Raw genomic sequence first — 16,667 nt, 5'->3', positions numbered from 1 at the left:
GGGAAGGAGGTCAAGCTCAACTCCGCCTCCAGCAAGGATGAGTGAAGTGGGATAGCCACAGGGCAGGTAGGGGTCCGCGGATAGAAAATGACTGAGCAGAATCGCTTCTCGGCCTTTTGGCTAAGATCAAGTGTAGGATTCTTGCCGAAGGCAAACCAGAGTGGCACTTTACAGAGACTGGGGGATGAGGAATTTGATCAGATAAAGGAGAAGGGTTTTCAGTGAGCTGAGTCAGCAGGATTATTGCTGAAACTAGACCGAATGGGCCATGGGCAGGGCATAGGGTGTTTGGAGGAGAGAGTTGTGGTTATGTGTCTCCATCTATCTGGGGAGTCCTTTCTGCTTCCAGCACTGAGCTGCAAGGAAGTCTGGAAATTGCAGATTGCAGCTTTCTAGGCTCTACTGAATAGGCAGACCCACTAGAAGGTGGGAGTGAATGCTCAGTGCCAGTTCCCCACTGCAGACGTGCTGTAGTGTATGGTGAACCTGATCTGTCCTCCTCTTTCACAAATCTGCCAACTATTCTTGTTTTTTCTCCTGTGCTTTAGCTTCAACTCTTCCAGTTCTCAGGCAGTTCTGTTGCATATTTGTTAATTACAGATGTTAAACTTACTGATTAACCTGGGAGAAGTGATACCTTACATGTGGTATTTTGTCTAGTTACATGTTTTTTAAAAAATGGCATTATTGAGGCGTGCCTGGCTGGCTCAGTCGTTGACCTGAGCTGAAGGCAGATGCTTATGATCCCAGGAGCCCCGCACTGGGTTCCCAGGTTGGCAGGGAGCCTGCTGCTCCCTCTCCCACTCTCCCTGCTTGTGTTCTTTCTCTCACTGTCTCTCACTCTCTCTGTCAAATGAGTAAAATCCTTAAAAAAAATGGCATTATTGAGGTAATAATTTATATATCATAAACTTACCCATTTAAAATGTACACGTCAATGAGTTTTAGTGAATTTAAGGAGATGCGTAACACTTTTAAAATACCTGACTACAGGGGCACCTGGGTGGCTCAGGTCATGATCCCAGGGTCTTGGGCTCGAGCCCTGCATCAAGCTCCCTGCTCAGCGGAGAGCCTGGTTCTCCCTCTCCGACACCCCTGCTTGTGTGTCCTCTTTTCACTGTGTCTCTCTCTGTCAAATAAATAAAATCTCAAAAAAAAATCTGATTATGGGGGCACCTGGGTGGCTCAGTTGATTAGTATCTGACTCTTTGATTTTTAGCTCAGGTCATGATCTCAGGGTTGTGAGATGAAGCCCTGTGTTGGGCTCCACACTGGATCTGCTTAAGATTTTCTCTCTCCCTTTGCCCCATTCCCGCCCAGGCTTACATGCTGTCTAAAAACAAGTTAGTAAATAAAAAATAAAAGTGTCTCATTACAACTTATAACTTACTAGTTAATACAGATCTTTTTCCCATGAGTGTCCCATGAGTAATGTTTCCAAAACTTCTCCTATATGTATAGATTGTACATGTTTATATTTATTAGTTTTTAAAATTTTAATTCCAGTATTTCACATACAGTGTTATATTAGTTTCAGGAGTACAGTACAGTGTTTCAGCACCTCCATACAATACCCAGCGCTCATTACAAGTGTCCGCCTCAATCCCCATCACCTGTTTAACCCATTCCCTCATCCTCTTCCCCTCTCACCATCAGTTTGTTTACTATAGTTCAGAGAGTCTGTTTCTGGGTTTGTCTCTCTCTCTGTGTTTTCCTTTGCTCATTTGTTACGTTTCTTAACTTCCACATGTGAGTGAAGTCATACGGTATTTTTCTTTCTGTAACTGACTTATTTCACTTAGCATTATACTTTCTGGCTCCATCCGTGTTGTAAACAGGCAAGATACTACTCTTTTTCGGTGAGTAATACTCCATTGAATATATGCCAGATTGTCTTTATCCATTCATCAGTTGACGGACACTTGGCTGCTTCCATAATTTGGGTATTGTAGGTAATGTAGGTAAACAGAGGGGTGCATCTATCCCTTTGAATTCTTTTTTGTGCTTTTGGAGTAAACACCCAGTAGTGCCATTACTGGATCTCAGGGTAGTTCTGTTTTTAACTTTGAAGAACCTCCATACTGGTTTCCACAGTGGCTGCACCAGTTTGCATCCCCACCAGCAGTGGAGAGTTTCCTCACCAACACTTGTTGGTCCATATGTTGTTGATTTTAGCCATTCTGACTGGTGTGAGGTGGTATCTCACTGTGGTTTGATTGCGTTTCCCTGATGATGAGTAATGTTGAGCATCTTTTCATGTGTCTGTTGGCCATCTAGATGTCTTCTTTGGAGAAATGTATGTTCATGTTGTTGCCCATATTTTAATTGGATTATTTGTTTATTGGATGTTTAGTTTGATAAATTCCTTTTTTTAGATACCAATTCTTTATCGAATATGTGATTTGCAGATACCTTCTCCCGTTTTTAGTTCTGTTGTTGTTGCACTGTGCAGAAACTTTTTATTTTGACATAGTCCCAGTAGTTTATCTTTTGCTTCCCTTGCCTCAGGAGATGTATCTAGAAAAACGTTGCGAAAGCCGATGACAGAGAAATTACTGCGGGTGCTCTCTTCAAGAATTTTTATGGTTTCAGGTCTCACATTTAGCTCCTGATCCATTTTGAGTTTATCTTTGCGTATGGTGTAAGAAAGTGGTCCAGTTTCATTCTTTTGCATGTAGCTGTCCAGTGTTTCCAACACCATTTGTTGAAGAGACTGTCTTTTTTCCATTAGATATTCTTTTCTGCTTTGTTGAAGATTAATTGACCATATAATTGTGGGTTTATTTCTGGGTTTTCTATTCTGTTCTCTTGATCTATGGGTCTGTGGCTGTGCTAGTACTATATTATGTAGTGTAATTTGAAGACTGGAATGGTGATGCCTCCAGCTTTGTTTTTCTTTTTCAAGATTGCTTTGGCTATTTGGGATCTTTTGTGGTTCCATACAAATTTTAGGGTTGTTTTTTTCCCTAGGTCTGTGAAAATTTTTGTAGTTTAGTAGGGATTGCATTAAATCTAGATCATTCATGTTTTTTCATTAAGTGTCTTTAAAAATTTAAAAATAAAGTTCTTTTGCTTTCTTCACCGTGTGGTCTAGAAACATACGTATCTTGGTTCTCCAGTGAACATAATCACACCAAAAAAATGTAAATGCTGTTTATTAGTTTTCCTTTTTCCTTTTTTTTTTTTTTAAAGATTTCATTTTTAAGTAAACTATATAGCCAATGTGGGGCTCAGTCTTACAACTCCGAGATCAAGAGTCATTTGCTCCACTGAGTCAGCCAGGTGCCCCAGTTCTGTTTTTATATAGAGACTTCATTATGTCAGTATATATCTCAGTATAAGCATATAGCCAGCAAGAGCTAATTTCCTTATCTTAGAGAATAGAGGGTTAAGAGAGATTTTCTGAACTTGACAGTTTAAGTAAATTATTGAAATAACTAACCCTTCCTAACCTCTTATAGCTTATTTTTTTAAAAGATTTTATTTATTGATTTGACAGACAGAGATCACAAGTAGGCAGAGAGAGAGGAGGAAGCTGCTCCCCGCGGAGCAGAGAACCTGATATGGGGCTCGATCCCAGGACCCTGGGATCATGACCTGAGCGGAAGACAGAGGCTTTAACCCACTGAGCCACCCAGGCGCCCCTATAGCTTATTTTTTTTAAGGTTATTTTGTTTTAGTGCACAAAGGCTATCTTTTTTTTTTTTTTAAGATTTTATTTATTTATTTGACAGAGATCACAACCAGGCAGAGAGGCAGGCAGAGAGGGAGAGAGGAGGAAGCAGGCTCGCCGCTGAGCAGAGACCCCGATGCAGGGCTCTATTCCAGGACCCTGAGATCATGACCTGAGCTGAAGGCAGAGGCTTTAACCCACTGAGCCACCCAGGTGCCCCTGTATAGCTTATTTTAAATCTTAGGGCCTGACAACATGGGTAAACCTAGCAAACGTTACGCCAGACACACGCAGACACAAAAGCCACATATTATATGATTCCATTTATATGAGATGTATGGAATGGACAGATCTATAGAGATGGAAAGTAGATGGGTAACTGCCAGGGGCTGGAGGAAGGGGGAATGGGGAGTGGCTGCTGAGGGCATGGGGGATTTTTTTGGGAGAGTGAAAATATTCTGGAATTAGTGGTGATGAGCTGGCAACTTTGTGATAATACCAAAAACTCACTGAACTATATACATGGTTTTAAAGAGTAATTTTTATGGCATGTGAATTATATCTCAATAAAAAAAGTATGAGGAAGAAAACAACCCTGTCCAAATAATCATGTCCTCCAATAAATTCTTTATTCCCCTTTTCTGAAAATAATACTGCTCCCTCTGACCTCCCTTAGCTCTAAGTCAGTTATCTCTTGAATTCTTCCCTCCCTCCCCAGTAGGTGCTGAGCATCAGAACAGAGGTTATGTCTTGATTATGTCCTTAATGGTGTTTATTCCATATTACACACCTGTTGAGTATTCAGGAAGTAAATGTTGAGTTTAAGAATAAAGTTGTAGGGGCGCCTGGGTGGCTCAGTGGTTTAAGCCGCTGCCTTCGGCTCAGGTCATGATCTCAGGGTCCTGGGATCGAGTCCCGCATCGGGCTCTCTGCTTAGCAGGGAGCCTGCTTCCCTCTCACTCTCTCTGCCTGCCTCTCTGCCTACTTGTGATCTCTCTCTGTCAAATAAATAAATAAAAAATCTTTAAAAAAAAAAAAAAGAATAAAGTTGTAGGGGTGCCTGGGTGGCTCAGTGGGTTAAGCCTCTGCCTTTGGTTCAGGTCATGATCCCAGGGTCCTGGGATTGAGCCCCACATCAGGCTCTCTGCTCCGCATGGAGCCTGCTTCCTCCTCTCTCTCTCTCTGCCTGTCTCTCTGCCTACTTGTGATCTCTCTCTGTCAAAATAAAATCTTTAAAAAAAAATCCTAAAAAAAAAAATTAAGAACAATAAAGTTGTAAATTAGCCAGGTTACCAAAAAAACTCTTCCACCTGAATCTGCTTCAGTAAAAAGTTGTAAACAATTGGAACACACACAACAAAAAGTATATTAGAACCTTTCTTCTGTTTTTTTTTTTTTTTTTTTAAGATTTTATTTATTTATTTGACAGAGAGAAGATCACAAGTAGGCAGAGAGGCAGGCAGAGAGAGAGGAGGAAGCAGGCTCCCTGCGGAGCAGAGAGCCCAATGCGGGGCTCGATCCCAGGATCCCGAGATCATGACCTGAGCCGAAGGCAGTGGCTTAATCCACTGAGCCACCCGGGTGCCCCCTTTTCTTCTGTTTTAATGGAATAAAACTAGTGCCTAATTGCATCCTGTTCCCTAAGCTTTTCAATCTCAGAACGTAGGACCCTATAGTAGGGACTTGTTGAACCTGTGTTTTCTCTTTGCCCCCGTGGGCACTCAGAGCTTTGTGTTTTGCTTCAGTAGCTCATAGTGTTGCTGCAGATCGATCTGAAGATAGTTCTCTAGACCTAACAGTGAGAATAGATCCCAGATAGTGTTTGTTTTCATGAACTGCGGTGCCAGGAATGTGGCCAAAAATGAGAGAAACTTGAGACGAAACAATGACTTACAACTAAGGAAGTAAGATGGGAACGTGAATCAAGTAGTTATCTAGCTAGCTCCAAGTTTTATGGGAAAGAACCAAATCGAAGAGATATAAGGGAAAGTGGACCTGGGTGGCTCAGTGGTTTAGGCCACTGCCTTCGGCTCAGGTCATGATCTCAGGGTCCTGGGATCGAGTCCCGCATCGGGCTCTCTGCTTGGCAAAGAGCCTGCTTCCCTCTCTCTCTCTCTCTGCCTGCCTCTCTGCCTACTTGTATCTCTCTCTGTCAAATAAATAAATAAAATCTTAAAAAAAAAAAAAAAGAAAGAAGGGTATTTAAACAAAGGCGTTCCATGACATTAAGGCCAAGAGACAACAATGTAAGAAATGATTTGAATCATATGAAAACACACATACCAACACAGGCCTACATACACCTTTTTTTGTATCAGAGGTCAGCATAGTAACGGTGAAAGAGAAATAAATTGGGAAAATAATTTGCAACATTGATGATAGACAAAAAGGGATTGTTCTTAATATATTCAGGAACTATTGCAAATTGCATTAGGAGAACTCTTCCAGTTACAAGAGATAGAAGCCCAGCTCAAATAGGAAAAGTGGGGGGAAAGGAGCAGAAGAAAGAAATGGGAGATCTGGGTAATTACTCGGGAAAAAATACTCAGTCTCACCAATAATTGACAATACAGTGACTTAGAAAGAAAGAGAAAGGCATTTCAGAGAAGTCCTTTACATGCCTATTCTGTTTCAATGATTGAGTAAGTATCAGAAAACATTGTCTAATTAGCCTTTTGTGGCCTGTGGTGTAGCTTTTCTTAGGATCCTTTTCAAATTAGAACTGCATTATTAAAGCAGGACTTTAATTTAGGGAACAATGTGAGGACAGCGTGCGCTGACTAGATTGCTACTGGGAGCTCCTTGTGCCAAGAATAAGTAAAGGTTGACCCTGTCACTGAACAGTACTATTACTGATCGTAGAAATCCATACTTTGTTATTAGAATAATTACCTCATTTACATGATATAATTAAAAGGAAAATTAAAAAAATAAAAAAAATAAAAGGAATGAATTTTAGGGGCTCTTGGGTGGCTCAGTCAGTTAAGCGTCCAGCTTTTGATCTCAGCTCTTGTCTCAATCTTAGGGTCGTGAGTTCAAGTCCTGTGTTGGGCTCCGTGCTGAGTGTGGATCCTGCTTAAAAAATAAATAAGACAAATAAAAAAAAAGGAATGAATTTTAATCCCTCAGAGTAACTCATGTTCACCATGGTGCCCTATGCGTTATTTCAGAGGAATCAGCCTGTGCCCTCGTTTGCTAGGAGAGAAGGCACGGGAGCCTGCTTTATCTTAACCTGCTCTGGTTTTATTCAGTTTACACTTTGATTCTACCTAAGGGATTTCACATGCTTGTCATATATTCGGTCTGGTCAGTGTGGTTGGTATAATAATTTGTACGAATAGAATATTGAAAATTTCCTCATCTCAAATTAACATTTTCATAATTGTAAGTAGTGTGTCATTGTGCCTGGTAATAGGATACCTATTACAACTTTTATTTGTGCCTTTTAAATTTCTCTTCTTTTCTCTGCTCAACAGGGAGCCTGCTTCCTCCTCTCTCTCTGCCTGCCTCTCTGCCTACTTATGCTCTCTCTGTCAAATAAATAAATAAAATCTTTAAAAAAAAAATAAATTTCTCTTCTTTGATGGGGTGCCTGGGTGGCTCAGTTGGTTAAGTGTTTGCCTTCACCTCAGGTCATGATCTCAGGGATTGAGCCCTGGGGGTGCTTCCCCCTCTCCTTCTGCAGCTCCCACTGCTTATGCTCTCCTTGTGTCAAATAAATAAATATCTTCAAAAAAATAAATTTCTCTTCTTTGAGAAAAATGTACATTTAAACATTATTTATGATTATGTGAGATTTAGTTCTGGAGTTTCTTTTTACTTAAGAGTAGGAGATCCAGGTTATATATCAATTTTTGTGGTTATATTAATTAAAATTTTTGAATACAGCTTTGAGTTTGTCTGTCTACCTATCTGTCTTGTTTAAGATCCATGAAGTAGCAAATATCCTCTAAATGGGCTAGCTTCTGTTAAATTGATGTTTTTCTTTATTTTTTTAAATTAAATTAAAAATTTTAAAAAAGATTTTATTTATTTTCTTGACAGAGATCACAAGTAGTCAGAAAGTCAGGCAGAGAGTGTGGGGAAGCAGGTTCCCTGCTGAGCAGAGAGCTTGATGCAGGGTTTGATGCCAGGACCCTGAGATCATGACCTGAGCGGAACGTAGAGGCTTTAACCCACTGAGCCACCCAGGCGTCCCTAAATTAATGTTTTTCTCATTATAAAATATGCTTGTACAGAATTTGGAAACTGTCTCAGTCGGCAAGAAAATAGTAAACTTTTGCCTGAATGCGGGTTTCTACGGTCACTATAAATTCGGATCGGTTTTGCACATAGCAAGTACATACTGATGTCCAGCTCCTTGCAGGTCTGCTGTGTGGCTTTCCCTGCACTTTGACCGGTGTCACTCTGTGATCTGCCTCCTTCCCAGCCGGGCCCCATACTGCCTGAGAGAGTTGACTAGGGGGTTAGAGTGCTTGGGAAGAATATCCCACTTACTAGCTGGGCAGCCTTGGGTAAATTACTTGCCTTCTCTGAGCCATCTTTTTCTTATCTAAAATGGGGATAATAATAGTAGTTATCTCTTAGGTTTCTTATAGGGATTAAATGAAATAACACAATAGCCCAGTTCAGAGAGGAAAGAAAGCATATCTATGAATGGGGGAAACAAAGCAGACTTTGGACATCCCACTCTGGTCATAGCTTTCTGTAGGCACTAGGAACCTGATAACCCTCACTGCTTCATTGCTTCAGGTGCAAACGAAGGCACTAGAATGCATCAAGTGTATTTACATATGTGGCTCCCTACAAAGAGGCTTGGCCTTTGCCTTTAAGAGGTTAGGTCAGCCTCTTGAGCTTTATTTTGCATGAAAAATGCATTCAGGTTTATTCCCCCACTGATCTGAGAGGATGCTGTGAGGCATACATTTAACTTTCTTTGTAGGTATTTCTTCCCTCACAAGAGGAAAAAGCTAAGTTAATGTAGCATTAAAATTATTATTGACAAAATATGTATGTATTCTGAAAGAAATCATGATTTTTTTTTCTTTTTTAAAGATTTTATTTATTTCCCTGAGAGAGAGAAAGAGTAGAAGTGAGAGAGAACACGAGACGGGGAGAGGGATGGAAAGAGGGAGAAGCAGACTGTCCGCAGAACAGGGAGTCTGCTGTGGGGTTTCATCCCAGGACCCTGGGATCATGACCTGAGGGGAAGGCAGAGGCTCAACCTACTGAGCCACCCAGACACTGCAGAAACCATGATCTTTTAAGTACTGACTAGGGCTAATCACGCTCTGAGTGATTTTTTTTTTTTCTTCTTATTTGAGAATTAGATTTTCACTCCTTTAATTAAAGTGACCAGCATCATTATGAATTCATTGCACTAAACTGTAGATTAATCTCAGGAGCTTTTGAGGTTTTAAAAAAAAATTTTTTTTTAAAGATTCTGTTTATTTATTTGTCAGAGAGAGAGCGAGTACACAGGCAGACAGAGTGGCAGAGGGAGAAGCAGGCTCCCCAGTGAGCAAGGAGCCCGATGTGGGACTCGATCCCAGGACGCTGGGATCACGACTCAAGCCGAAGGCAGCTGTGTAACCAACTGAGCCTCCCAGGCGTCCCGAGTTGTTTTCTTAAGATGGCGGATGGTCTTTGTCAATATATCTGCATTTTATGTAGACCTCCTACATTTCTAAAGCTGAGGATACAGAGAGGAAGGTTCTAGAAGTGGAATGTTTTCCTTTGGAGAAATACCTGACAGGCCAGGTTAGTCATTGGTCAGCATTCAGAGCTGAAGTAGAAGCCGCAGAGTCTTAGCAGAAAGAGGCAAAGATCTGAAATCCACCGAGTGAGGATTAGTCACAGTTTAGCCTTTGATGCAAGTGTTCCGAGCCTGGTTGTGCGGTGTGCTCGGTGGGAACAGGTCTGCCTCAGAGTCAGGAGTACTAAATGAGGTGTCTGTGAAGTGCCTCGGCCACTGTCAGTACTGTACAGATCTTTACAGCATGGGTTTTTGTGAGCACCCCACATGAGAACCCCAGTCATGTGTCCTCATCTGAATCCCTAAAGATAACAGTAGCATGACCTCTTGAATAAATGTTCGCTTAGTCTCTGCTGTGATGTAGGCATTGTTCCGGATCAGCGCTGTTGGATGGAAATAGAGGGCAAACACATAATGGAATTTAAAATTTCCTAGCAGCCACATTTAAAAACACGGATGAAATTAACTTTAATAAATTTATCTTAGTTAGCTCAGTATATCCAAAATATTTTAGCATGTAATCATACAAAATTATTAATAAGATATTTCATTTCTTCTTTTTTTTTTTAATCAGGACCTGCAATTCTTGAGTACATTTTAATCTTACAGCACATCCTAATTCAGATTGAGCCCGCTGCAAGTGCTCAGTGCCTCCCCCTGGCTAGTGGCCACTGTGGTGGGCATCTGTCCCCTTCTGTGTGTTGGGTTGTAGGAGTAAACAAGATACAGAGAGCTCTTTCCCTCAGAAGGGTTCTTGCATGGGAGACAGACAATACACAACAGACACAAGATAGTAGTGATAAGTGCTATAAAGAGAATAGACATTGGAGCGCCTGGGTGGCTCAGTGGGTTAAGCCTCTGCCTTGGGCTCAGGTCATGATCTCAGGGTCTTGGGATCGAGCCCCACATTGGGCTCTCTGCTGGGCGGGGAGCCTGCTTCCCTCTCTTCTCTGCCTGCCTCTCCGCCTACTTGTGATCTCTCTCTCTATCTCTCTCTCAAATAAATAAATAAATGCTTAAAAAAAAAAAAAAAGAAAATACGATATCAGCTCAGGACGAAGTGGGAGGGCTGCCTTACCTAGAATACTCAAGCAAGAGCTGTTGGAGATGTCCGAGCTGAGGCCTGAATGATTAAAAAGGCTCACCTAGGAGTGCCTGGGCTCTAGTCATGATTTCAGGGTCCTGGGATTGAACCCCGTCGGGTTCCCTCTCTGCCCCCCCTCCCCACTTGTGTGCATACTCTCTCTCCCCCTCAAGTAAATAGAATCGGCTCAGGTCATGATCTCAGGGTCCTGGGATCGAGCCCCGCATTGGGCTCTCTGCTCCGCGGGGAGCCTGCTTCCTCCTCTCTCTCTGCCTGCCTCTCTGCCTACTTGTGATCTCTCTCTGTCAAATGAATAAATTAAAAAAAAAAATAAAAATAAAAAGGCAGAGCTACTTCCATGAAAATGTGAGTGATGTTGCCTCTAGTCCGTGGGAACTGCATATGCAAGGCCTCATGATGGGATGTTCTCCTCATTGTACTTAGGGAACGAAGTGGTGTGGCTGGATTGTAGGAAGTGGGAAAGTATGAGAGGAGATTGGAGAGGTAGACCTGCTGTAGAAGAAATATAGACATAAAGGCTGTGATAAGAAATTGATATTTTGGGAAGCCAGTGGAGGGCTTTATTTTTTATTTTATTATTTTTTTATTATTATTTTTTGAAGATTTATTTATTTATTTGACAGACAGAGATTACAAGTAGGCAGAGAGGCAGGCAGAGAGAGAGGAGGAAGCAGGCTCCCTGCCGAACAGAGAGCCCGATGCGGGGCTCGATCCCAGAACCCTGGGATCATGACCTGAGCCGAAGGCAGAGGCATTAACCCACTGAGCCACCTAGGCGCCCCTATTTTTTAATTTTTTTAAAGATTTTATTTATTTATTTGACAGAGAGAGAGATCACAAGTAGGCAGAGAGGCAGGCAGAGAGAGAGGAGGAAGCAGGCTCCCTGCAGAGCAGAGAGCCCGATGTGGGGCTGGATCCCAGGACCCTGGAACCATGACCTGAGCGGAAGGCAGAGGCTTTAACCCACTGAGCCACCCAGGCGCCCCAAAGATTTCATTTATTTGAGAAAGAAACAGAATAAGTGGGAGGAGGGGAGAGGGAGAAGCAGACTCCCTGCTGATCAAGGACCCCGACAGGGGACTCAATCCCAGGACCCTGGGATCATGACCTGAGCTGAAGGCAAACACTTAATGGAGGGAGCTACCCTAGTGTCCCCAGTGGAGGATTTTAGTAGGGGCACAAGACACATGAGTTTATAAAATACAAGTGAGACACTCATGTTCAAAATTACCTGATTTATTATATATCTCATTCAGTGAACCAGAATTCCAAACTTATTTTTTTTTTAACACATGTAACCAGTATCTCTCCCATTTTCAAAATAAACTTACGTGCAAGTCAGCATGTTATCTATAGACACGTGATTTAGGGAGACCGCCTTTTGGACATTTTATATCCATTAACTTTTATTTTCTCAAATTCCAGAGGAGCTCTGGGTGTTTTACTTAATATTAAATTGTCACTTACGGGGACGCCTGGGTGGCTCAGTTGGTTGAGCCACTGCCTTGGTCTCTGGTCGTGATCCTGGGGTCCTGGGATCGAGTCCCTCATCGGGCTCCTTGCTCGGCGGGGAGGTCCTCTCTGTCTGCGTGCTTGTGTGTACTCTCTCTCTCTGACAAATAAATAAAATCTTAAAAAAAAAATTCTCGCTTACAATTGGTTTATAAAGAAAATGCCTTTGAGGAAAGACAAGAATTGGAAAACAGTTGACCTCCTACTGATTTTCTTTCTTTCCTAACCCTTTGGCAGACATGTGCATTGCAATTGCCATTTCTCTTCTCATGATCCTGATATGTGCCATGGCCACTTACGGAGCGTACAAGGTAAGCGGCTTTGAATTAGGGGGCTGGGCCTTCTCCTTGGTCCCTAACCCTTGTAGCCTGGGCAGCTACTTGTGAGAAGGAAAAAGTGATTCTCAGTTTCCTCTAAGAGCCTTTGTAAGTTTCAGTCTTGTATTCATATTTTGTGGAAAACCAGAAGTGTTCATGGAGGCCTGTTTGTTAAGCACCTCGGTGTGGTTGACCAGTTGTCCTCAGGACCTGGCTTATCGAATGTCTTGTCCTCTCTTCCCTTCAGAGGAAGAAACAATTTGTCTGAGTTGGGAAAAAACATTTTATGATACTGAACGTAACAGCATCATCTTTTCTCTCATATTTAGCAACGTGCTGCCTGGATCATCCCGTTCTTCTGTTACCAGATCTTTGATTTTGCCCTCAACACATTGGTTGCCGTCACTGTGCTTGTCTATCCAAACTCCATTCAGGAATACATACGACAGCTGGTATGTGGCCATCCCCGTCACCGTTCCCTTCAGGATCTGGTTGTATACACACACACGAATTTTTGGGTTTTTCCACTTGCATCGGTTTCTGGTTTCTTAGAATGCTTTTTGGAACAACATAACTTCCTGAGGTTGATTGGGAGGGGGCGATGACTGTATTAGATACACCTACGCAAATTACAAACTAGTTACTAATTCTTACTTTTGTAAAATGTAGTTTGCTCAGTTATCAGCAGAGGATCGTTTTTTTGTGGTTTTTTTTTGCCTCTGCTCTAACATGGAGAAAGTGGAACTGTACTCTACACTGGTTCCCAAACTTATTTGGCCAGAGAACCCCTTTCCTGCTCAAGCATCTCTTTAGGCCTCGTTTTCTGTTAAATGTTCTTTGTGACCATCTGAGCAAACATGGGTAACTGGGTATTCAGAAGCTGGGGGAGAATGTAATCCTCTGTGCCTTTGTATTTCTCACCTTTGTTAAGATTGTGGCTGTGCCTTAAAATTTATTTTTTAAAAAGATTTTATTTATTTATTTATTTGACACAGAGAGAGAGAGAGATCACAAGTAGGCAGAGAGGCAGGCAGAGGGAGAGAGAGAGGGAGAAGCAGGCTCTCTGCTTGGGACTCGATCCCAGGACCCTGAGATCATGACCCGAGCCGAAGGCAGAGGCTTAACCCACTGAGCCACGCAGGCGCCCTGTGCCTTAAAATTTAATTTCTTCAGAATCTTAACATGTTTCAAAGGGAGAAAATGTTGACTCTTTGGAGGTTTGCATTGTTTGTGAGCATGGGGAATGGAGCAGGTTTTTCTGGGACGGGAGGTTCAAGGCTGGGGATTTGACATGACAGCGGAGACCAGAAGTTCAGTGGAAAAGAGAGAGGGGAGGGATGGAGGGAGGGCAGGGAGGAATGGCAGCAGCCGGAGTTTGTGATCTCACGGCTGGCATGCCCAGGTATCCAGTATTCAGCAGACCTAGAAGAGCCGAGTAAAAAGCCTCTAGTGTTTTTTGCTCCTTAAAAGTGTTCTGTTGCCGGGGCGCCTGGGTGGCTCAGTGGATTAAGCCGCTGCCTTCGGCTCGGGTCATGATCTCGGGGTCCTGGGATCGAGCCCCGCATCGGGCTCTCTGCTCCGTGGGGAGCCTGCTTCCTCCTCTCTCTCTGCCTGCCTCTCTGCCTACTTGTGATCTCTCTCTCTCTGTCAAATAAATAAATAAAATCTTTAAAAAAAAAAAAAAGATTTTATTTATTTATTTGACAGAGAGAGAGAGATCACAAGTAGGCAGAGAGGCAGGCAGAGAGAGAGGAGGAAGCAGGCTCCCCACGGAGCAGAGAGCCCGATGCGGGGCTCGATCCCAGGACCCCGAGATCATGACCCGAGCCGAAGGCAGCGGCTTAATCCACTGAGCCACCCAGGCGCCCCTAAATAAATAAAATCTTTAAAAAAAAAAAAAGTGTTCTGTTGCCACTGCTGTTGTGATTGTCATTCTTAAGCTGTTAGCAACAGCTTCTCTTTGCTTTAGAAAACAGGTCTGTGTTTTGGTTTCCTGTAGTGTGGAGAAAAATATACTGTGTATTTCCCATGTGCTACTTGTCTATATTCCCTCTCATGGTAGAGCTGGAGCGTTTCTGCCTGAGAGGGTGTTTCTGTGTGACAAACAGTTAGGAAAATGACCTCAGTCTTCAAGGACTTGTGATTTTGTTCTGTATGATGACCCAGAGCCAGGCTCCTCCAGTCAACCTTGGACATGTGGAGGAAACATGACCTCCCCATAGCCTGTCATGTGAGGGGCCAGGAAAGCGTGGTGCCAAGTTAGGAGACACCAAGAAAAGCCCTGTGGCGGCCCTGTGACCCTTGAAGCATGTGTTTGCTCCATCTGTGTATTGAGGAGACTTAGAAGAAGCAGAAAGCATGGAGCATGCAGGCGAGCCTTCAGAACACTCAGATGACTACCTCCACTTTCTGCCGTACCCCACGTTGCTCAGTCACTTCGTACTCATTTGCTTTAGAGCCACTGGGGTAAAATGATGATGTTGGAGATGCTGACAGTAAGCACAATATGAGTACGAAAATGAAATAAAATCACCATCTTTTACTTGTAATTACAAGCCACATCATCCAAGTGAATGTCTTCAGTGTGTTCTACTTAAAAGTCAGTCTAAGCTGAAGGCATGAGGCCCACAGATGATGAGGCTGCCTAAGGAGGAAGGTAAAGCTGCATGGACAGCGAGGCCCACTGACAGGCCACTGTGTCTGAAGGGACGCTTACCGGAGGTGGGGGAAGAGCACCCACTTCACACGAACGTCTGTTCTCATGCATGGTCTTTTTTTTTTTTTTTTTTTAAAGATTTTATTTATTTATTTGACAGAGAGAGATCACAAGTAGGCAGAGAGGAAGGCAGAGAGAGTGAGAGGGAAGCAGGCTCCCTTCAGAGCAGAGAGCCGGACGTGGGACTCGATCCCAGGACCCTGAGATCATGACCTGAGCCGAAGGCAGCGGCTTAAACCACTGAGCCACCCAGGCGCCCCCATGCATGGTCTTTTAAAGTAAATTGTACCTCTGTTTTACAGCTCTTGACATAGAAACCATGTTCACTTTTCTGAGGGAAGGAGTGTGGAGGTGTTTGTGGAAGGAGCCACGTACTTCCACGTTAATCCCCCCCTCTTGTTTTTTTTAAAGATTTTATTTATTTATTTGACAGACAGAGATCACAAGTAGGCAGACAGGCAGGCAGAGAGAGAGGAGGAAACAGAGAGCCCGATGCGGTGCTCGATCCCAGGACCCTGAGATCATGACCTGAGCCGAAGGCAGAGGCTTCAACCCACTGAGCCACCCAGGCGCCCCAATCCCCTTTTCTTTAATTAGACACAGAAACAGTATGGTTTTGTGTTGGTCTTATGAATTGACACCAAGTTGTTTTATTCTTACCTGTAAGATTAGCAGTACGCACACCCTTCCAGTCTGTAAGGGGAAGGACCAATCCGGTGAGATGATCACAAAGAATGACTCAGATTTTATCTCTTGGGGTTTTGGCTGAAAGTAAGAGGAGATTGAAAACCACTAGGTGATGTTGACCATGGGGAAGAGAAGGTTCTTTACATTCAACATTTGGAAACTCTGGGGTGCCTGGGTGGCTCAGTGGGTTAAGCCTCTTCCTTCAGATCAGGTCATGATCTGAGGGTCCTGGGATCAAGCCCTGCATCGGGCTCTCTGCTCATCAGGGAGCCCGTTTCCCTTACTCTCTCTGCCTGTCTGTCTGCCTACTTGTGATCTCTCTCTCTCTCTCTCTGTCTGTCAAATAAATAAATAAAATCTTTTTAAAAAAAAAAAAAAATTTGGAAACTCTTTGTTATATCTCAAAATACTGCTAATGTAGAGTCCAGCCGGCTGTGTAGCCGCTCCCAACCATAGGAGCCAGTTTGGAGCCTCATTAAAAAGGTTTCCTTTGACCTGATAGTTAATCAATAAGGCCAGATGGTAGGACTTGATCCTTTTTTTTTTTTTTTAATGCTATAAATACCTACTAGTGTAAAAGATTCTGCTCCTTGAGAAGTAACATCAGCAAAAAAATGCTCTGTATGAATAAGACTATTTTAATAGGTTTTCCCTCCTTGCCCTGTGCAAGCCCCTTAGAGTGGTCCGCCATTTGCAGGGAATCTCAGTGTCACCGGCTGGTGGAGAACTACTGACTTCTGACTTTCTGTGCAGTAAGGAGGGCACAGTTACAGTTCCAGGCCTCGCGAATTTTCTCTGACTTGACTTTTCACAAGTTACTGTGGAATTATGAGTACGCTGCCCTTTCTCCACACACTGTCACTGTTTCATTAGAAGTGGGCTAGGAAGTGTGTAGTGGTCTT

The 16,667-nt window shown here is 43.0% G+C and overlaps 1 protein-coding gene across 4 annotated transcripts in view; it reads left to right on the top strand.

Annotated features, from left to right (window-relative positions):
- LAPTM4B (lysosomal protein transmembrane 4 beta) overlaps positions 1 to 16,667 on the top strand; it is an 81,171-nt gene that overhangs the window by 38,390 nt on the left and 26,114 nt on the right. For all 4 annotated transcript variants that reach the window (XM_046011804.1, XM_046011789.1, XM_046011800.1 and 1 more), the window contains 2 exons: positions 12,283 to 12,356; positions 12,692 to 12,814. In XM_046011804.1, the coding sequence (XP_045867760.1) occupies positions 12,283 to 12,356; positions 12,692 to 12,814 (197 nt within the window). The remainder of the gene's footprint in view (positions 1 to 12,282; positions 12,357 to 12,691; positions 12,815 to 16,667) is intronic.

Source organism: Meles meles, chromosome 1 (assembly GCF_922984935.1).
Source record: "Meles meles chromosome 1, mMelMel3.1 paternal haplotype, whole genome shotgun sequence".
NCBI lineage: Eukaryota > Metazoa > Chordata > Mammalia > Carnivora > Mustelidae > Meles > Meles meles.
The sequence above is the reverse complement of the archived record's forward strand: the minus strand, read 5'-3'. Positions and strand labels throughout refer to the sequence as shown.